At 43.3% G+C, this 23,007-nt stretch overlaps 1 protein-coding gene across 1 annotated transcript; it reads left to right on the top strand.

Annotated features, from left to right (window-relative positions):
* The first annotated feature begins 206 nt into the window (after nt 1–206).
* Nucleotides 207–22,404, top strand: IRS4 (insulin receptor substrate 4). Its single transcript, XM_059483149.1, has 2 exons — nt 207–3,828; nt 20,015–22,404. Exons 1-2 carry the CDS (start codon nt 363–365, stop codon nt 20,017–20,019), a joined length of 3,471 nt encoding a protein of 1,156 aa, XP_059339132.1. The 5' UTR covers nt 207–362; the 3' UTR covers nt 20,020–22,404.
* Nucleotides 22,405–23,007: the final 603 nt, after the last annotated feature.

Genomic DNA, 23,007 nt, shown 5'->3' with positions numbered 1-23,007 from the left:
TCCTTGCGCCGCCCGCTGATTGGCTCGCTGCCTAAGGACTGCCGTTTCCTATTGGCTCTGCCACTGCCACTCTGGCGCGCGGCCCGGTCGGCTCGCCGCTGCCCCCTCGCCCCGCGCGCCGGGCGCCCCGCCCGCCGCCGCCCCGCCCTCCGCGGAGTCACGTGATGTTTTCGCCGCGGTGCCGCCGCCGCCGCCCGTGAGTGCGAGTGGCCGGAGCAACCGGGGGGAGCGCGGATCGGGCTGGGGGCGCAGGAGGCACCGCCCGCTTCCCATGCACGGGGCGCTTCTCCGGTGAGCGCGGATTCCCGCTGCCCGCCCTGTGCCGCGTCCCCGGCGGCACCAGACCCTGCGTGGCCCCTAAGATGGCGAGCGGGATGAATGGCCCGGCCGGCGGCGGCGGCGAGGAGGAGCCGGGCGCCCGGCACACGGGAGGCGGAGCCGCGCCCCAGCAGGAGCCCGGCGTGCTCGGCGCGGCGGCGGGCGAGGGGGAGCCGGCGGCGGGCGAGGGCGGGCGCTGCCCGTCCCCTCAGCCGCACCACCTGCTGCTGCTGCTGCGGCGCTCGCCCAGCGCCTCGCTGTGCCCGGCGCCCGAGGCCGCCCCCTTGCCCGGCCGGGCCGTTCCCTCGGCGGGCCGCGGCGGGCAGCCCCCCCCGGCGGGCCGCGGCGCCGGCGAGGACGTGAGGAAATGCGGGTACCTGCGGAAGCAGAAGCACGGGCACAAGCGTTACTTCGTCCTGCGGGCCGAGAGCCACCTGGCCCCCGCCCGCCTGGAGTACTATGACAGCGAGAAGAAGTTCAAGAGCAGCCTGCGGGCGGCGGGGGCCGGCGGGGCGGCCGCGCTGTGCTGCCCCCCGCCCAAGCGGGTCATCCCCCTGTACCAGTGCTTCACCGTGAGCCGCCGCGCCGACGCTAAGCACAAGCACATCATCGCCCTGTACACCAAGGACGAGTACTTCGCCATGCTGGCCGAGAACGAAGCCGAGCAGGAGGCCTGGTACCAGGCCATCAGCGAGCTCATGAATCAGAGCAAGAGGGGCTTCCTGGAGCAGGAGGACCATGCCGATCAGCAGGTGGATGAGGATGATGAGCACTACGGGGCCACCCTGAGGCCTGGCACCGTGTTCAAGGAGGTGTGGCAGGTCAATGTGAAGCCCAAAGGCTTGGGACAAACGAAAAACCTCACTGGAGTGTACAGGTTGTGCCTCTCCAGCAAGGCCATCCACCTTGTCAAGCTGAACTCGGAGGTGCCCTCTGTTCACTTGCAGCTTATGAACATTCGCCGCTGCGGACACTCAGAGAACTTCTTCTTCATTGAAGTGGGCAGATCTGCCTCTATTGGGCCTGGGGAGCTCTGGATGCAAGTGGATGATTCGGTTGTTGCCCAAAATATGCACGAGACTTTTCTGGATACGATGAAAGCTCTAAAGGCCTTTGCAGAGTTCAGGCCCCGAAGCAAGAGCCAGTCTTCTGGTGGTGGCAGCGGTACCAATCCCATATCCTTCATCACCACCAGAAGGCACTTGGGCAACCTACCCCCCAGCCAGACAGGCTTGCAGAGAAGATCTAGAACTGAGAGCGTTGTTGGAGGCACTCCTCCTACCACCAAAAGCAACAACTCCTATCGCTTCAGAACTTCCAGTGAAGGAGAGGGAACCATGACTAGACCTTTTAGGTCAGTGACTGGGAGCCTGATACACCTGAATACTGCAAGGATGAATCTGGGCCGGCAAGAAGGGAGTGGAAGGTACGTGAGAGCCGCTTTCAGCTCATCTTACCACACCAGGTCTGCTTCGCTGCCTGTTTCTCATTTTCCCTCTACCACAAGTCCCATCAGTGTTTCTTCCAGCAGTGGCCATGGTTCTGCTTCGGACATGCTGACCAGGCCTTCTAGCTCGTCTGTTTGTGGTTCCCCAAGTGATGGGGGATTCATCTCTTCTGATGAGTATGGCTCCAGCCCTGGAGATTTCAGGTACTTTAGAGTGAGGAGTAATACACCAGATTCCCTGGGAAACACACCACCTATCAGAGAGGAGAACTGTCTGAGTGAGTACATGTCCATGAATAAGCAACAGGGGGATGATGGCTCAAGAGATGATTATATGGAGGCTGAGAAATGCTTCAGGAAAAGAGCTTACTCTCTAACAAAGCCAAATTCTGTGGCAGTGCAGCAGAAGACAACGCAAACTACAGCTTTGTTGGATGAAGATTCTGCAGGAAATCATGGACGATTACTTTACTCTGAAACACCAAAATTGAAAGATAACCATGAATTGGAGTACAGTGACACTAACCTTGATTCCATGTGTAACCAAAGCAGGAGTAAAGCCAGGGATGATGGGTACATGCCAATGATGCCGGGAGTTGCATCTTCTCTATCCAGCACCAGCAATTATTTGCCAATGACTCCTAAAAGCATGTCTGTTCCAAAACAGATTAACAATTCCTGGTCACCATCTCAGGTCGACTCCCGAGGCTATATGATGATGTTTCCAAAGGGCAGCTCTTCACCTGTACGAAGTCCTTTGACTGGATTTGCTTCTAAAGGAAGTAATGAGAAGATTGTAAACAACGAGTACATGGATATGTCACCTGGCAATTCAGTTCCAAAGCACCCTGGTGATTCAAATTATATTCATACTGCTTCTGTTTCCAAAGGTTTTAGTTCATATTTTTCTTTGCCCCGAAGCTTTAAGGCGTTATCAGGACAAAATGGTGACCACAGTGAATATGTTCCAATGTCTTCACCTGGAAAACTCTTGTATGGTGCACCAGAAAACGTAAAGGGGGTCAGCAGTGAGACTCTGGCTAATGGCATCTCTAAATTGCCGACGTTGAAGGGTTCTGATGAAGGACTCGGGCAGAGCAGGGCTGCCAGGCCCACGCGTCTGCCCCTCGGCACGAGAGGGAGTAACACCATCCCCAGGATGTACGATCGCACAGTCCCACCCGAGCCAGCCAGCCCTGGTGAATACATCAATATTGATTTTAATGAGAAGGCGAGTAACACGCCCTATTCCTTATCTGCAGAAGGATCTCCATCATCTCTGGGCTCAAGCAGTGACCACAGGCAGTCACCTCTCTCTGATTACATGAGTGTTGACTTGGATGTGCAGTCACCGAAAGCAGCGAAGGAACTGTCGAACTCTCTGACAGATATTTCAATTTATGCAAGCTCCAGTATTCCTAGAAACCAACCAAACTCTGACTATGCCAGGCTTTCATTTGGTGCTGCATGCGTTAGCACGGCAAGTAACAGGACTGATGACTACACTGAGATGACATTCAACATGGCAGCCACACCACCAAGGCCATTTGCCACTGAATCTGACAGTGCTGGAAAGATGGACAGTCCTTCTTCCATCGTTAATAGACTCTGCATTGTTGATCGATATGCTGGTAGCAGTAGCTTCTCTGTCCCTAGCTCTGACCCTCCTATAGGACCGAAGGTGATTCGAGCTGACCCTCAAGGCAGGAGGAGACACAGTTCTGAGACGTTCTCTTCTGCTGGGACTGTGACCACCTCAGCCTCTTTCTTTACTGACAGTAGCAAAAGACACAGCTCTGCCTCATTCGACAACGTTTGGTTGAAACCGGATGAAAACATTTCTGATGGTCAGGAAAACAAAATGTCCAGGGATACCTCAACTGGATTTCAGAATGGCTTAAACTACATTGCTCTGAATTTACGTGATGACCCTCTAAGCTGTGAGGCGAGTACTACAGCGCCAGCTTGCCATCTCCAAAATGGTACTTCAGGTTTGGACAGTGGAGCTTATGTAAGCATAGATTTCAGCAGATCAGATGGGCTGAAGTGTAATGCAAGAAAAGGTTTGTAACTTTAAAAGCACTTTCCTTTCATGCTTGCTTAACCATAGGAATTAGATTGTCTGCTTAGTGCTGTCTTCAGAGTGGGGTAAATGCTTTTTATAATCTCCTGTGTTATTCTAGTACAACCAGTTTTGTTGTAGTGCAGCATCTGAACCGCTGAACAGCAGTGAGAGGGGATGTGGTCCTTGGCCTAAAGCATTTATGTGTCTCTTCTAGGCAGTCAGGGGTGTTACCAAACTGTCGTCTGCCTTTTTTTTTTTTCCCTTTAATTAATGTTGCTAGCATAAGCATTAATGGTATTTCATGTTGTGAATTCTTGTCCTGAGGTTATAGTAGCTCTTTTCTTCGCTTCTGTTTAGCTGTTTTTCCCTTCTTGGAACTAGATGACTCTTCATTTTTTTTTCCTGAACTGAAATTTTTGTTATTTAAGACCTCAAAATGGCTAAATTTGGTTTAGACCCCTAAATTGGAGGCTTAAATATATTTAATGTTTCTTTTTAATGTAGTTGAAATACATATTACAGCTTTTTTTAATGTGCAAATCTGCTCAGATTTATTTAGCTGAATCTTATGTAAACAGAAGTTTTTCCCTTGAAGGTTTGGTGGCTGCTTTTGAGCTTTGGTCCCCACAGCATCTTTGTGTTCTCTGGAGAAGCCTGAGAACTTGGCTGACCAGTGTGGAGGGGGGATCAGGCAGCTCATGGCCTTCACATTCACCACCTAGGGCTCAGCTGAGCTGTCACCTTTCCCTGGGATGTGCCTTTTGTGTAGCAGGTGAGGGATGCCTGTGGCTGAGGAAGAGCAGGCTCTGAGCAGTGGCTTCAAGGTCTGAGACCTGCTGGGGGAGGCTGCTGCCTTTCAGGCTCTCAGTGTCTGTCCCAGCGGTAAGGTAATGCAGTTTGAAGTGTGCATAAACATAAAGGTGTTGCAGGTGGGGAGGAAGAGTATGGGAAGAGGAGGGGCAGTCCTGTTGATGTGATAAGCTCTCACGGTGGGAGCAAAGCCAGTGATCAGTGGTGTCACTGCATGTCCCCCGGCTGAGCAGCCGTGTCTGTGAGTGCTGTGCTGGAACTCTGCAGGAACAGTCATGGCTTTGGTGCCAGTGACCCACTGAACTCCTTACAGTCATTCACTCTCTGGTAGAAAACCATTTTTGTTGGAAATGATGCTTTCCCCTCTTTGCAAATGTACATATAGTCAGTAATTGTTGGTTACCAGGAGGAAATATTTAATCATGGTTGGACGTTGATACTGGTCTACTCTGTCCACAGATAAAGCAGTAAGGGGGCAGGCTGCTGCTGACTTTTACATTTTTAATATATTTAGTTACAATCTTGAATGCTGAAAGGATTTTTTTTTCTAGTTTTGATTTAAAACGAAGTTTCTAAAGGTAGAAGGTATTGCAGGAGCTTAAAATTATGTAGCTTTTACTAGTGGAAAGTAGAAGCCTGACTCAGCTCGCATGCCATTCAGAGTCTGGCAGCACTGCTTGGGGCTGCTCAGAAATGTGTGGTTTGCCTTAGTGGTTTTTTTTCCTCTGCTTTGTTTTGTTGGTTGGAATCAAATTTAGAAGACGTTGAAAGTTGCCAGTCCAAGAAGTGCTTTCTTCCAAAGTCAGTCTTTCAGCACTTCAAAGATTTGTCTGCTAAATCTGCAGTCAGAGGCACACTGATTGCTGCAGCTAATTTGTGTTTGTTTTTTCATGTTTTTTTTTTAAAGCACCTCCAAAACCAGCAGAATTTTAAACTTGTTCTTATTCCCCTCATATGACTAAAATCTGTATTATAAAGTATTTTTTTTACATAATTAGGATGAAAAAAGAACAAATATATTTTCCTTTTAGCTGTATTGTAAATACTACATTGAAAAATATTTTACAAGAGATACTGTGTTTAAAAATTGTGTTTATGATAAGCATTTTGCTTGCTGTTGCTGCAGCAAAGTATCTACAGCCCTGTACTTGGGGTTTTTTCCTTCCCTATTACAAATTGCAGAGGAGTGAGAGGCATAACAGCTGCTGGCTTTTGTTGGGAATTGAAGTTTTCTGGAAATGAAATGCATTAAAAGGAGGCAGAAACAGTTCTGTGCAAAAAGCATGGGCTTTGCCAGGAAATCAAACAGCTTTATGGTCCTAATGAGAAACACAAAATTATACAAGGCCTAACAGTCTTCTGTGAAGGCAGTGTAAAATATTTCTGGTGTATAGCAGGAGGGTAGATGGGGTGTGGACACTTATCACTTGTAGGGGCTCATGAAGGGTGAACAGATTTTGGAATAGTCCAGGCTAAAAGCAGCTTACCAGACTTGAATTTAGTTCTGCAAATTGGTGGTGTATGTCTGTTTTTCAGGAATGACTTAAAACTCTTGATTATAAGGAAAGCTGTTTATTTTCACATATGAAATCATGTCTCTGAGCAAGCACAGTTTTAGGAGTCTGTATTCTTTAAACAGCTTATTGGTTTCTATGGTAATAAAGCTTTTATTTTAATATTTAAGAAGTTTTCTGTAATCCAGAAAAACATTTTCAGATTCCAATAAGTAGTGAAAATAAAGCTTCAGTCTTAAACCTCTTGTCTCCTGAAGAGATGTAGTATGCCTTTAGGTAATTTATATTTTTAATACTTATATTTTTAAAACTTAGCAGAACTGTATGCTGTCTTTCTTACTGCATCTCACTTTTTCAGTCTCTCTGCCTGAAAAAGTGCTCTGGTAGGTAAATCCATTCTTAAGGAAAATATTTAGCAGATGTATTTACCCTTAACTTCCTAGAAAGGAGCTATCCCATCTGTATAAAATTCTGACAGGTAGAGAACTTCATCTCTTCTCCCTGAACCACAGTTTTAGTGGAAGAAAACACTTCCCAGCTTTGGACTGTTTGCTTTTTGTTTTTGTTTGCTTAAGTGGCATATTGTGTTCTGTGACTCAGCTGTGTTCCCCAAGCTGCCGAGGGTGGGGGAGTGATTTCCAGTGCATCACTGCTCCCTCATTGTGATACCCAAACTACTTTTGGTTCAGGTTCACTGATGTGAATCAAACTTTTTGTTTTCCCCTTCTCCATTCATGACATGTATGGAGGAGGGGGAGGGCACAAACGTGGAATGGTAACTAGGCCTGACTTGTTATTAAACTTTTTTTAGGGGCTTAGGCAAAGCTGAGCTCAGGTTTTAGTTGATAATGATAATAAGCATATAAGATACTGATTTTCAATGCTTGCAGTTTAAGGAGGTCATTAGCAAAACAATTTCATCATGAAATTGTTACACAATATTGAAGCAAGTGGTTTGCAGTTTTGATTACATGAATCTGAGTCATGACATTTTGTGCTAGGAGTACAGAACACTAAAGCTACTTCAAACAGGGCTTAGCTAATGTATACCTTGTTATTGGACCTTGTAGAAACTAAGCAGGATAATGAGAATGGGCAGTAATAAAATGCATAATGAGTCCTGTATTATACAAGTTTCTTCAGTCTTAATTAGAAATATTATACCTTCAAAGATACCCTGGACTCTAAAACCTGTTGCTGTTTAGAGTAAATGTAATGTTCAGCTTAATAGCAGCTCAGCTATTTTACACCCACTCTTCAATCTTATCTGCTACTCTGTGGTGCTTACCTGATATTCTAGCACTATGCTATTATTTAAGATGTTCTGTGAAGTGCAGGATTATAACATAATTGTTCCTCACCTTTTGAATCTCTCCTGTTCCAGACCGGGTGAGAGTGCTGTGTATACTTTGGGAAGCTGAGAGGAAGGAAAACAACAACAGCTGTAAAGCAAAACTTATGTTTCAAATTGTCCAAATCCTTTCTGGTAACTTGCATATTTCAAATGCAAAATCTGAAAGAATATAAGGAACAGTATATACTTTAAGAAATTCAGAAGCTGAAAGTTTTAGCTATTACTAATATAGTAAATTACAGTTTATGGGCTATGAAGCAAATAACCACTCGTTTTGGGTTTCTAAGTAGTGGTTTAAAGTTTGTTTCAAACTGAGGCTCTTCTGTATTGGCAGAATACTTAAGGCAGGAGCCCATTTAAAAATAATTCGGCGAACTCTACTGCAGCACATCCAAATGCTGCTGTGTATCCTACATCTTTGAAGTAGTGCTGGGATAATAATTCTTAAAAATACCCAAACAACTCAAACCATTTAAATCTTGCTGTAACAGATGCCACTTTAATAATATTGGGTAACTTGCAGCTATGCTTAAAAATACCCTGAGTAATTTCTTCTTGAGTAGTATGTGAGCTGCTGAAGGCAGAACAGATTTTTGCCATGTGGCGTGGGAGTGAGTTAATTATGACATATTTGACCAAGAATCAGTTCAGTTTTACTGGTACTTTGGTGAGAAAGTCTGAGACAAGAATGTTCCCCTGCCACTGAAAGAGAATGCTTACTTGGAATCAGTGTTGAAATACTTCTGGAAATCAGCTTTCCAGACTTCAGATCCATAGTTGCAGCTGATGATGACATTTGTCTTTTTGGAAGTCTAAAACCTTTCCCTTGTAGCTGTCTAGTAGGTGAAAGCATTGGCTGCAGGATGCAGGGAGGTCTGGGAGTAATCCACCATGGGTTCAGAGTGCTTTTTGTGGTTGTTTTTGGGTTTCTTTTGGTTTTTATTTTAAAGTCTTCTGTTGAAATCTTAAATGCATTATTACCCTTTCACTCTTCCCTCTACAGCTTCACATTTTCCCCTCCTTCCTTGGTGTCTGAGGGCCCCTTGTTCCCCTGTTGCTGGGGCAGCAGGTTGGAGCTGCAGAGGGTGGGCAGCGCTCTTTGGTCTTTCCAGAGGCTGTGTTCCAGCATGTGATTACTGGGCTGGTTTGTCACTAGGTATTTCTTTGGGGTTTTTGTATGTCCAGTGGTATGTTAGCAGTAGGTAGAGTTTGGGTTTGCTTTTCTCTGCATATGGTCTTTTTTTTATGAAAGGATCTTTAATACGTTTTCGTCATTTTGATTGCTCGGGGGAGGATTTATACCTTGAGGTTTTGGGTGGTACTAAAAAGAGCTTATAGTACTGTGTTGTACCTTGGTGTGTGTGTGCTCTGTTTGTGGGTCTGTGGTGCTCCCAAAACCTTGCTGAATTCTGTTGATTGCACTAACAAGTTTGTTTTTCTGAGCTGAAGAAGGAAACAAATTCCAGAGTTCTATTTTAGCTACTGTTGTGATCAAATGTGGCATTCTTCAGCTCAAAGGAAAATGGAGTGATAAAACTGGAAGGCAGGTGTGAGAGAGTCAAACTCTGGAGCCTGAGGATGTACTGTTACTGCTGTTTTCTCTTTAAAATGGCTTGTTGTCTTACAACACAACCTTAAATGGTGTGCAGTAACTTGGCTGGAGAGCTGCTTGATGGTCCACCCTGAAAATTTGCTCTTTAACTTTTTTCAGTTCATGTTCTAAATATTCTCAACAATCCTATGAGAATACAAGTTGCACAGGGTGCACTGTTGTCTTGCAGGTTTAGGCAGTGACAAGGGAAAAATGGAGAAGTGTGTTCCAGTTTTAATCAAGACCTGCAACTCTGTGAAGGTCACTCAAGCTTAGGGATGGGTTATGATTTACTTGAGAGGCAGAGCTGTGGTCAGGAAGGGATTTCTGACATACTTGAGGGCAGTGGGAAGACAAAGGTAAATGAGCCTGACTCATCAAAGGCATTTCAGAGGTGTTCCTAAGTATCTTATCTAAATGATCTTGAACATATTTAAGTGTTTGGATTTGTGGAGATTTTGCTTCAGGTGAAGCATTACCCCAGGAGCAACAGGGTTAGTAGACTTAGCAAGAATTTTCTGCCCTCTTCAAGCCATGAGCTGTATCTTAAGGGCCAGAGGTTGCTTTTGCTTGTTTCCAGACATTATTTTTCTGTTGATTTAGATCTATGGTTGGATGCAAACCATTGAGACTGCACCTGTGTGTATACATGTGTTTTCTGTGCCAGTGACTCGTGAGTTAAGTGTGAGGTCTAATCTTTTTTATTCTTCCAAGAAGAGAGGGTGTTTGAAAGAAGTGGCTTATACTGAAATTACTATAGTTAAGATTTGGCTGTAATTCCAAGGTAAAGATACAATTTAATGTGACTCAAGGAAACTGAAAACTTTAATAAATTACTACTAAAGGTAAATAGGGGTTGTATTCACTGCATAGTATATGTATGTTATGAACTTCTATAAATACCAAACTGAATTATTATTTAGGGCATAAATAGATAAGAATAGTACTTCCTTTTTGCTAGGGTATGAAAGGCTGATAAATATGCTGCCTACTTGGAGGAAGGTTCCTTTTTTATTAGAACAGAATTTTGCAGAAAGATGGAGAATATCAAAATGCCTTTTTTTTTTCTTCTGAAAATTGTAGGAAGTAATATTAAAAGGGCTGCAAAAAACCTATTAAAATTGGTTTCTGAATTTATTGAGGCACTGTTGAGGGATATTCTCCTTCCACAGGGAATAGTGTGATTCTGTTCCTGTACTCATGCTGACCCAGTTTGCTTTTTTGTTTAGGTTCTTGTTGACCAGATGAATTAACCATGTAACTTTTTTTCCTGCTGGATAGCTTGAACCTGAAGGATTTTTTGGAAACTAGTGCTTCTTGTTACCCAGATCTCTTAGGCTAGCAGGAGTTTGGGAAGTTCTTAGTGACAGTGAAGCAGATGTTGTATCATGGATAAATATGTCCTGATTGCATACCAGCCCAAGCAGAGCTTTTCTTGTGGGCTGTGGGATAGGTCATTTGTATGAAACCCCTGTTCAGGCTATTGACAGGTGCTGGCATTTCTGTTTCCTGTATGGAATTATTTTGAATCTTTAGTTATCTGTTAGAACAGTTTGTAAGCTCTTTGCTTTTCCAGTAGTACATTGCTCCATAACAACATTTGTTTTTTGTTTGAAATTTTGTGTGAAATGCTTTGGGAGGCCTTTTTTGTCTATATTTCACTGTGTGATTTTTTTGGGGTGGGTGGGATTTGTGTTTAGGTGTTTGTAGAACAAGATGTTTTTAAATTGCAGATTGTGATGAACAGGAAATCAGTTAGAAATGAGCTGAAAAAACGAACAGATTTGATCTTGAGGTCATTCAGACATTATTACAACAGTGTGTTCATGAAAGCATGTACCTCCAGACAGGATCTCTACTTGTTGTGGAACCTGAACAGGTAGACAGGATGAAGGTCCCCATATGGTGCCACAAATGTAAATGTGTTGGTCCCTCTCCTAAGGAGCTTACAATTTAAAGATGAAACTAAAGAGATGGATGAAACCTAATGTGCTGGGGTGGAGAGGAAGATAAGAGATCAAGGCTGCTGCCATTGGCAGAGTCCAGATAAGAGCCTGGAAGAGATAAAAGGCTGCTGAGAGTGGTTATAGGAGAGGAAGCTGGTGTAGGCACTTGGAAGGGTATGCACATGGCAGGGAGCAAGGGAAGGCAGTGTTGTAATGGTTTAAATGACTTGAAAAGGATGAGGTGAATGTCAGAACACTGGCCAGGATATTAATCTTGGTAAGAGGAATGTGGGCCAACATGTATCTCTTAGTTAGGAACACGTCCCAGTGTTTACTTCTCCCTTTTAGATGTAGAATGTGATTTTTTTTCCTGTTTTTATTTATTTTTCCTTTCTGTAAGTTAATTTTCCTGCAGACCCGTGGCTGGTAGATTTGGTGTGAGCAGGTACGCATACCAGAACACAGGACCACCCACTGCAGCATCCCTGGGCAGATAATGTGGTGTCTGAGGACTGGGGCCTCTGTTCTTGGGGAGACTTTCCTCCAGAAGCAGCCAAGCTGGTGGAACTGCCTTGCCATTACTACTAGCTTGTTCTTGGGGTGTTTTTAGGTGGCATCTCTGAGTTTCAGGCAGTCTTCTATTCTAGCATTGGAGAGAAGGCACAGTGGGGCTTGGAAGATAGTCACCTTTAGGATTTGTAACCAATGTCCCAGAGCATTTGGAGCCCATCTCTGGGTCTGCATGGGACCTGCTCATTGCTGCTGGGTGCTGTCAGCTGCAGGAGTGACACCTGTAGAGGCTGGAGTGCAGCACAGTCACTTTCACTGCAGAAAGTGCCTTTATTTCTGTGTCTGTAGATCAGGTTGAACCAATGCTGCAGTGGTTGTGGGTAAATCTGGAAGTGGTGGCAGCATCAAGGCTTGATTCACTGTTGAGGTTATGAGTGATTGAAGTATTAATGTTGATGTGTTCCATAAGGCAGACCCTAAACAAGAGTTGGACACTGTTGATTAAATGTTGTCTGTGTTTAGAGTCAGTTTAACTCTGTCCTTGTCAGCTCCCAAACTGCTCCTGGAAGCTGAAAGTGCAATCCTTGGCTCTTGGGCATGTCCTGAGGTTTGAGAAGATGTTGCTTCACACAGGCAGTCCAATCTGAACCTTTCTTTTCCACTCCTGTGTGAGTCAGGCTTTGGGGTGTCCTAATATTAATGGAGAGTCAATAATGTAGAAATTAGGAAATGTAAAAAATTGATGCGTGCCACTGCTCTGTGTGATAGCAGAGAGTGACTGATAGCAAAGATCTGTTTATTTTTCTGTGCTGGCACACATGAGCCTGCACAGGTGTGTAACTGTGTAGGTATTTGGCTGTGTAGTAACTTTTGCCTTTGACAATCAGTTATGGCACTAGAGGTGAAAGAAAAAGGTGGTGCTGAATACTTGCAGGTGTTGAGGTCTAAAGTGGTTGAGAAGAGGGAAGGGATGAATTGCAACAGGTGAAACTCATGTAGAAAGGAAGTTTTGGGAAAGGTGGTTTGGAAGGTGGGGAGCTGTTTCATTAGTCATGAGTGACCCTGCCCTTTCTCTTGCTTGTGTTCCTAAGAGCAGTTTGGCTCACTCCAGCCCCAGACCTGTGCCTGCAAGCAGACACTACCCAGCAGAGGAAGAGCAGGGCAGGTGTGTATAATGTGTGTACAATACCTCCCACAAACACACACCCAAGCCTCTGATTTTCTTTTTTTTTTTTTTTTCCCAGCTTGGGGGATTTCTTGGGCCCAATGAGGTTTGTCTGTTTTATAATTCAAGTCTGTTTTATAATTCTTTAATCCAAGTACTTTTCCAATCTCTCTCTGATCCTGTGTAAACTCCTTGTATCCCCAGCAGCCCCCAGTCCATCAGGACATGCTGCCTGCAGTCCTCTGTGCATTTTGGACCCTGCTCTGCACCAGCTTAGTTTGGCAGCCCCTGGTTTGTGCAGAGGAAGAGATAACAAATCTTATCTTTTTTCTCCAGGCCACTTAGGATTGTGTAGATGCTGTGCCCTCTGTGCCTTAGGCTTGTCCAGAGTGTTGTACCACATGCAGTGTGGACCTGTGCTGTAATCTGGGCTTTTAAAATTTCCTGTTATGTTCTCTGCAGGCTGAAGGGTTCTTGTTACCAGTCTGTTCCTCACTGGGAAGTTGTGTCACACCTTGCAGGAGTTCTCTCTGCACTACTGAAAGTTTCCAATATTCCAAGTCCTTTCTGGATGCAGGAGGCAGGGCTGTGTGCACAGAGGTGTTTGCTGTGGCTGGTTTCTCTCCTGTTTGTAGGGCTGTGTGCACAGAGGTGTTTGCTGTGGCTCATTTCTCTCCTGTTTGTTTCCAGACAGTTCATAATGCCCACTTTGCAGCAAGAGCACAGACAGGAAATATTCCTCTCTGTTGGCACTCAGGGCTCCTGACCTTTGTCACGGGAGCAGAGGGAATTGCAGCAGGTGGTATTCTCAGAAGCCACACAAACAACTTTGGTTTTTTTTGGCTAAAATTTACCCATATTTTCTGTGGTTCAGGTCAGGTGCAGTAAGTCACACACTTGCTGAGAGAATGCTTTTTCAAAAGCAAAACCTTTTTTTTTTTGATTCTTTTGCAACATAAAAATCTGAAGTTTTGAAATGTGTATTTTGAGGTGGAAAACAGTAAATTTTTAGTGTTGTTGTGTTATATTGTAATAGAAATTTAGTTTAAAACCTCCAAACAAACAAACTCAAAAAAGTCTCCAACAACTTCTTGTCAAGCTGTCCAGTGCAATTTGAGTTGGTATTAGACCTCTGCCAAAACTGCAGGCAAGTTTACTAATTCTAGGAATAGTATCAGCAGCAGAGATGACATTAGGGAGTGTGCATACAGCCTTCCTAGAAACAGCCCTGCTGTTTATTCCAACAGGAAAAGAAGCCACTGTTGCAAGAGATAAGGCATTTCTGCTAAGTGAGGAGAAATTATCTGAAAGCATGGGAGAGGTTTTTAGCTTGTAAAATTGCTGAGCACTAATAGTAGCAAACCCATGTTTTGAATGAACAATTCTGGGATATTGTTACCAATTGCTGTGTTTAAGTAGTTTACCCAGTGAAAAGTGGGTCATGCAGCAGGGTTTTCTTTAACCAAATTTTGTGCTTTTTTTTGCTTGTGGAAAGTCAGTAAAATTATAGGTTCAGCATATGTTAGTTAGCTGATTTTGAGCATCATTAGTCTGTTTTTGGCTGGAGAAAGTACATGGAGTATGTGCTTGGTGGGCAGCAGGTAGGTGAAGAGCTTGCCAGATGAGGATGTCTGTGTGTCAGGGCCTTGTTTGGGTCACCCAGGCACTGTAACTCACATGTGAGGGATGCAGCAAGTGGGTCAGGTTTTGATTTGTATTTGTAGACTTGGTGTCTGCCAGGTGCAAATTAAGAAATTTGGCTTCTCTCAAGTAACTCTGCTTGCCTCTAGCAAGGTCTAAAGCTATGCCATTAAAATAAGAATTCCCAGAAATAGGATAATGGCATGGGATAGAATCTGGATTTGGTAAAATTTGGAGCAAAAGAAAAATTTTCACTAATTTGTGAAGAAAGTGTTTGGGCAAATGAGCCCTCCCTGGCCTGCCTGCCATGGGAGAGCTCCATGTAGAATTCACTGCTGTGCTCCTGCCCCAGCCTGGCTGCTGCACAAAATGCTTTGGATGCCACATTGTGTCCTGAGGTTGCGCTGGGTTTAGTGCTTTCCTGAACAACAGGAATATTGTGTGGCTGTGTGCAAAATGTCTAGGGCTGCTCTGCTGCTTTTGATCTGCATAAATCAGATTAATTCTGATTTCCCCCTAACCTGAAGTTCAGGAAATGGAGAACTTCAGCAATGTTCTCCAGAAAGCATTAAGCTGTCTTAGTCTTTGACATGGAGATTTTAATAATTTAATTATCTTAAATTAATATCTTCTGTAAGCAAAGCTTTTATCCTTTTAGGAATCAATTGCAGAATTATGTCAGTAAAAGCCTTTCCTGTAAGAACAGGTATTATTTAGGATGGATTTCTTTGAGAGAATTAGGGTATGTCTGCTGTGTTCTCAGAACCTCTCAGTATGTTTCAAAGTGTCCTGACTTGTATGGCCTTGATAATTCAGAGGAAATGAAGTGTAAATTCTGTATATTCTCATCTCATACATTTTCAAGTGGAACACACTGGGTTTGCATCTAATGAATTACAGCTGATTTATATCTCTGCCCCTAATTTTTATAAAACTATGTGATTTTTGCATAGAAAACTTGCAGAGTGCTTTCTCAGTGTGTTCCTTAATTTAAAATAGAACATCTTTCAGCAATGCTGCCACCCTGCTTTAAATATTTGCCCCTTAGTTTCTCTTCTGCCTTGTGATCCTTTTCCTCTGATTGTTCATCAGCAAAATTCAGACAGCTGCCTGTAGTTTTATAATCTGATCCCATCTTAAACTGATGAATTTAAATGGAATTGTGTAATGAAGAGAATGTTGCTTCAGTTTTCCAAACTCTGCTTCTGTATTTGGTGTGATGAACTTTGAAAATGTTTGGATGCTGTCTAGACTTGTTTTCCATATTAAATATTGATAAGAAGTTGAGTTTGTATTATTGGCAATAGTCTGAAGCAGTAGAGCTCAATTTTGAATAAAGGCTGAAGCTTTTGTGCAAAATCTATTAATAGAGCTGAAGTTTGGATAGAAAAGCCCAGTGTAGGGTGCAATGCAATGAAAACTACTTAGAGTAGTATATTTCTGGGCTGCCTTGAAAGGTTTTTTGCAGAGGTTTATTTGCTGCTTGTTTGTTGTCATGATCAGTTATCAGATATATATATTTTTTTTTGACTGTAGATTTTCTTAGAAGAGCTTGTGACTGTCCAGGAACAGCTGTGTGTTTACACTGCAAAAAGTTCTGTCTGATCTGGCTACCAAGCTTTACTTGGTGACATTTGTGTTTGGGAACTTCAGGGGAATGCTGGGTTACTCTGTGAGAATGTCCCTCTTGTCTCTGCTAGTTCACATCCCATAATTTGTTTATCTTATAGAAGAGTTTCTTCATCCCATTTTCTGTCAGCTTCCTTTACTGTTCAGTCAGTGCTGAGTTAAATCCATTCATATGGGATCTGGTATGAAGTGTTAATCTGGTTTTTATTGTTGATCAGCAGTTCTCATATCTGTACTATTAACATAGGAAATTGATGTCTAAGGAGTCTTACATTGAGACTGAAATAAGATTATTCGGCTTCACAGAAGCACTGCTGTTTTCTTCAAGCACTGCATGGCCTCATTAGGTTTCCTTCACCAACTGGTTAATGAAAAAATGGAAGCAGTTCAGGTGTGGGAGAGAACCATCAAGAAGCTTCATGTGCAAGTTCTTTTGCAAACTCTGAAAATAAGGCCCCGTGACCCAGCCCAGCTCCAGGGATGGGGGTTTGGGAATCCTGCCAGGGCTGTGCTCTGTCACTGACTGCACAGCTGCCTTGGGCTGGGCTGCAGACCCCACTCAGCCCTGGCTGCAGCCTCCACTGCTGTGCCAGGGCATTTCTGGGATGCTGGAGGTTCCTGCTGGGTGACCTGTGGGCCTTTGGCTGGACCCCTGAGGTGGCCCTTGGGAATGGTGGTGGCTGCAGCACTTTGTGGGAGGGATCTTGCAAGACTTCGGTCTCCTCTTAGATTTCAGATGAAATATTTTTCTTTTATGTGGTCAAGTTTCACAAGTTGCTCTTAGCCTTTTCTGTCTGAGAAAAGATATATGATAAATGTGATATATATATATATATATATATATATATATATATATACATACACTTGATACTTTCATACCAAAAAAGTACTGATGACTCAGGACACCAGCCAGCTGTACTGCCCTAACTGCAATATTGCAATTTCCAGCTTTAATAAGGGGATTAGAGAAGTGGTGACAACCAATAGCTCCATGTATGGAAGACTCAGGGCTTTATGGAATGACACCAGCTTGTAGGTGATTATGTGAAACTCGCTTATGTTTATTTACAGTTCACACGATTCTGTTTTACCTTAAAAATGGAGAAGAAACATGTTGAAGTGTAGTTTCTAATCATGGAGGCAGGAAATTAATGAGCTCTTGTTTAGGATGTGCAGAGTTTTGGAAGAGGAGATGCTGCAGGGAGGTGCCAGGCTTTCTTCTGGTTTCTGATCAATTAATCTGTGCTGTTTGAGGTCCTTCCCAGAGTTACCTGATGCTCTTGCTTTAGAATTGGTTGCCATGCTGCTTCAGAGAATTAAATTCAGGATTTAAGCAGGCTTGGGTTTTTTTTGCTCATAAGCCCTTCCCCTTCCCCTCCAAATATCTTAAATGTATTTTGGCATTAGTTTATGAAAATTTTCAAAACACTTTAGGTGTAAATACTGAGTTCTGCCATATGGGATTGTCTGATTCAAGCAACTGGGCCTTTGCTCTTCAAAATGTTTTGGGGATGTGCTTGGAGAGATTAGAATAACTTGTTAAACAGCTTTCAGGTGTGTCTTGTGTGGAAGGCGTGGAGGAAAAATGTCCTGACAAAAGCAGAGACAGTTTTTGAAGTTCCTTTTATGTGAGCTTACAGGTCCACAGCAAGGAAAGGGTGGGGGGTTGCTGGTAAAGTTAATTTTTATTGAGTATAAGTTTAATATAGAAGCTTTAACTGTTTTAATGTTTGACTTGCATGCATCACTGAGGTGTGATTCATTGCAAGCTGTGGTGCATATTTTCATTCTTTGGTCTTACAACAAAACATTTTTCTGAAGAGGAAAATTATTTCAGAAATAATAGCTTCAGTTGGCTTTTGTGAAAACAAAACCATTGCTGACCACATCATGCTCTGTGTGTTCCAAGCAATAGCTTTTTGTAGTGATCTTATGATGTCTGTGAAATAACACAAATGGAAATTCTCAAGTTGTGGGTGTATTTTGGCTGTTTCTTCCTTTAATTGAGGAGAACTAAGTTGCTGTATTTTTGAAATGACTGAAATATTTTAAAAATGAAACACAGCAGCCTGCACCTTGGTGAGGGCTGTGTAGGATTAAAAGGGAGTTTCTCCTGAAGTGGAAGCACCCCTCTATACTTCCACACTGCTGCCAGCCCTGCCATTGCCTTTGTTCCTCTGTCTCTGGAGCCACAGGCAGCCCTTGCTGAGTGCTGGGATGGGGCAGGGCTGCTCAGCTGAGCTTTGGTCTTTTTTCTGTTTTTTTAGCTTTCTTATTTCTTTCAGAGGGAGAGTACTTTTAGCTGGACAGAAGTCAGAATTTCTTTAGCACAGGGTGGAGTTGGTGTGTGCATGCCTCATGATTGGTTTGTAAGTAACCATACAGGTTTGCATTAGTACACATAATGCTTGTTCTTTACATGGTCATCTTTTCTTTAGCATATCCTTGGAGTAGAGGCAAGGAAGAGCTATGAGATCTTCAGCAGTGAGATGTGGCTGATGTCCTTGTGACCCACCAGAAGAGCATGGGCAGGATTAAGCCCTGAGACCCCTTCCTCAGTTCCAGGGGTCTGTGCTGCCATTGCTGTGCTGTGTAATGAAGTGTTCCCATATTGCAGCTCAGGCAGCTCCCAGAACAGGGAGAGAGCTGGCACTGTGTGGCTTTGAGGGAAAAAGTGGCTGACATTTCTGTATCTGTTGTTTTCTTGAGCCTAAATCTCTTGCACTCGTTACTCAATGAGAGCAGCTGGCTGTTTCCTTCTTCACTGCACTGCAGGGAAACATCCTGCAGGTATGTACCTCCAACCCTGAGAGAAGGTGGGCACAGACACCTGCCTGGCAGAGGACAGTGCCCTCAGTCTTGCCTGAGAGGACAGAAATGGTGGAAGAGTCTCCAGTCTGTCTCAGCTGGGAGAGTGTGATTCACAGTAGCCCTCCAGACTGAAAATTGATGTTCATGTTGGCTCAGCTGAGAGCGGAAGGTGTTTTGTAGAGAGCTGGAAAGTGACTTTTTATATGTTCCTCATTTGTGTTCATGTAACTGCAGAAAGCATTTGCATGCCCTTCATCACTTTGTCTTCCATGTCAGGAAACTCCTGAGTTGCTCTCACTTTGGCATGTGCATGGTTAATTGCAAGTCTGATGTTGTGCTTTGAGGGCAGGCTCCCTCCTGTTTTCATTTGTGCCTCGTGGCCCATCTGTACCTTCCTGCAATACAAGAGTATTTTTTTGCCCCTCATTTTAGCAAGCACTTGGACTTCTGCCTTTTCCAGTCAGTTTGGAGCCCCTGAAGAAGGGAGCTGGCTGTAGCTGTGTGCTTTTGTACTTGGGTGTTGCCTTTCAGTGAGACTTCCTTCAAAAAGGGACGAGTGTGCTGTGAGGTGTTTCTAATGAGAACTAAATAAAGCTTTTTCCTGAAAAGCCGAGGACAGGGCACGCAGCTGTCAGGACTTGCTGCTCCCTGCTTGGAGCAGGCACTGCAGGAGTGTTGGTGTTGCATCTGTGCCCTGCTGGCAATGGAGTGTTGGCTGCAGGGTCTGTCACACCTGGTGAGGCACTGCAGGAATGTTGGTGTTGCATCTGTGCCCTGCTGGCAATGGAGTGTTGGCTGCAGGGTCTGTCACACCTGGTGAGGCACTGCTGGGGCTCTCTGTGCTGCACAGTCCTGGCAGGGCAGTGGGGACAGTGCAGGGGAGCTCTGAGCCTTGGGCTGTCCCAGCATGGGCTGTCCCAGCATGGGCTGGCTGCTGCCCCAGTTCCTGTCCCATGTACACGTGTCACTGTGGCTGCAGTGGTTCTCCAGTGCTTGTTTCAGGCTCCATGGTTCTTCCTTCCCTCAGGATCTCTGGAGGGTTGGCAGCTGGGAGTGTCCCCTCCCTCTGTGAAGGACCTGTGTTCTGCAATCAGCAGCTCTCACTCCTGCAGTGGATAAGCTCCATGTGTTCTCCTCCCTAGAAAACATTCTTCTCTGATACAACTTACAACTGAAATGTCACTAACTTTTTTTCCCCCCCCCTTCTTTCTAGACTGATTGCATTGCCACGGAAACCATTGTTGGAAGAGAAGACTTTTCTGCTGGTGACTCCAGAAACTGTGTGGTGCTTTTGGAAGCAAAGCTCAGCTCCAGCCGGCTACTTTCATTTCCACCAGCACGGACATAGACACACATCCTTCTCATTAGTTTTTTTCACAGACATCGGGCTCTCTACAATTGAATTAATTTGAATTGACGTTTTTTCATAGCTGTGCTTTGGTGATGGAATTTGGTCTTTCATGTCATATCTATTTGGGAGGCAGTGTGAATGCTAATAGGAGATCCCTGTATGTCCCTTTCTTCTTCCTGCCTCTCTTGTTAATTTTTTAAAAAAATTTATATTCTGAGAAGTCAAAGCTGGTTTCTGATTGTCTGTTTAACATGGGTTTTACTTCTCTGGTACATTAACAAGTGGTTAGCTTAAAACATGTATTGCTTAGAAATACTTTGGCAGTTCAGGATTTTTCCAGGTGACTGGGCAGAAGGAGGGAGGGAGAGGTGCACATTAGCTTGAGGGGTGAACCCGTTGACTGGACGGGTCTGCGAAAAAGAGACCTCTTCTGCCTTTTTTTCTTTTTTTTTTAAGGTTTTGCTTTTATGGTACAAGAGGTATTTCTTGAGCATAGGCTAGAGGCTTTTCAGTCAAGTGTCTGTCAGAGCTTAAACGGAAATTTTTTTTTGCTCAGAATTCTGGTATGTACAAAGTAGGATTAATGGGCTGGTTGTCTTGTAGATTGTTTTTGTTCTTGTTAATAATTATGAATTGTGTAAAATGAGGTTTTTGTTCATGGATTCGAATGGAGAACTGCGGAGTCGTATCCAATGTTTGTGACTTCTGCATTAGACTTGTCAGCTGTAGCTTTTTAAAGGGAAACCACCCTAATTGATCTTACTTTCAACCAAAGTCCCACTTTTAATTTGGGACTATTTTTGTTCTTTCTTTCTGGCATAATGGAGAAATAAAGTAAAATGTTAGCTCATCTATTGTCTTTATCCCACTGACAGAAATGTGAACAATGACTATTTGACATTTTTTAAAATAAGCCCTGATTTTTCTACAATTTAAGTGCTTTACTCTTGTACTGAATTTTTTTTTGGTTGAAATGAGTTTAGCTTTTTAACACTGCTATGAACTTAAAAGAGCATGACACTAGTCATTGGTACATGCAATGGATTATAAAAGGCACTGATGATTGCTAAAGGGTTTCAAAGTGGTACACAAATCCTCATGCTGTACTGCACCACACAGCTGGGAATCCTCCACATGTATATTGTACAACGGATGGGCCAGGCTGCCTCACTCCAACAGCCAACCTTCACATTGCTGGTACAGTTTGTGTAACAAATCAGACACTGTCAGCTTGGATTGTTCAGTGACGTGTACCCAGATCTATTTCTGAGTAGTAATGAAATGTACATGTCACTAAAATACAAGGTGATTGTTGTGGGGTTTTTTTAGGAAACATGGTACCAATCAGTTTACACAGTGTCTAGTGACAGGAAAAACTGTTGCTACAGGGTTTAAAAGCACAGACCTGTTTTTGATTCTGGAAGAGAAGTTTCAGTTGGTACAATTACTTGCTGCTAAACATACAGGAATTAAAAACACGACCACTTTTACAGACCATGATACTGTCTTGCCATATAGCTGTTGGTTGGTCTCATAAATGAATAATGCAATACGTAGACAGCTTTTTATAAAGCTTTACATCTTTTCTAAGAAATCAAAATTTGGTGAAGATAGTTCTAAACATTTAATGTGAAAGGAAAAGGTTGTTTTGAAGAAATTTGTTACATACTTATTTCATATTAGAGTCCCTGAGGCTGCCATTGTACAATATACAGCACTGATTTAATACATGCTGAATAAATAAGTAAATGGGTAACCTCAAGTATAGTGGTACAAATACTAATAGGTACGGCATAATAAATATGCAATCTTTTTGAATCTCTTAGTTTACAGCAACTAATTTATTCAGTATTGTGCTGGAAGAACATTTTCAGATGATGTAAAACATATCACTATATATACTACCTTCCAGCTACCCGTTTATGCTGCTGTATAGTACGAAAATACCAATGATAGAACAATGTTTGTCCTGTAAATTTAATTTGATATTGGACAGTTATTGTCTGTACAAACTAAAACATATATGGTTGAAACTGTTCATTATATTTGCTATTTCTGCTCCACAGATCTGTTTTAAAGTTGGGCTGATTGATCTGGCTTTGTCTTCCATTGTAAATATTGTTCTGTTGTTTTCTTTGTAAAACACATCGCGTTTGCGGTTTTGGGAGACTGGCTTGAAGCTCTGTATAGTGTTTATATTTATCTGACTTGGCTTTCCATAGAGCTACTTGCAGTAAATACGTGTTCATGTAGCTCCGTGTCTGTGTTTTATTTTTAAACAAACTTTTGGTTTTTCTGTCAGACCTCCTGCTGCAGCTGCTTCTCCTGAAAGTGATTTTGTCACCCTGGATCCCTGAGGATTTGGAGAGGTTTTAGCACTGGGTCAAGGTAATGATTCCCCATCTCTCCAGTTTTCTTTGCCTTTTCACTTAGTTTAGAAGTTAAGATACAGAAAAACACCCAGAAGTTTTCTTTGCCATGGATTCATACTGCCTGTAAACAATGATGCTTTGGAGTGAAAACAACAGCAACAGCAAAATATATATATAAAATCAGTGACCAATACATTTTCTGCTTTAAATGTAGAAGGCATGAACAAAAGATTGCCACAAACTTTGTCCATGACTGGATAGGGAAATCTCATGATCAAAAAGTATTGGTCCTCAAAGAAATTTTCAGCAATACATTATCAAATAGAGGCCTGACTTCGGGGCAGGAGGCAGCAGGTATGTTTTGGTGTTGTATCTTTTGCAGTGACATTTTGCTTTTAAAGATACACTAAATAGGTCTCAGTATGTGAAAGTCAAACACAAATAGATAATCTCATCACTTCACGTAATGCACCCACCTGTAAA

The sequence above is a fragment of the Ammospiza nelsoni genome, chromosome 15 (assembly GCF_027579445.1).
Source record: "Ammospiza nelsoni isolate bAmmNel1 chromosome 15, bAmmNel1.pri, whole genome shotgun sequence".
Classification (NCBI taxonomy): Eukaryota; Metazoa; Chordata; class Aves; order Passeriformes; family Passerellidae; genus Ammospiza; species Ammospiza nelsoni.
The sequence above is the reverse complement of the archived record's forward strand: the minus strand, read 5'-3'. Positions and strand labels throughout refer to the sequence as shown.

Excerpts from the sequence above, each read along its gene's own strand:
- IRS4 (XM_059483149.1), top strand. The coding sequence starts at position 363 with ATGGCGAGCGGGATGAATGGCCCGGCCGGCGGCGGCGGCGAGGAGGAG.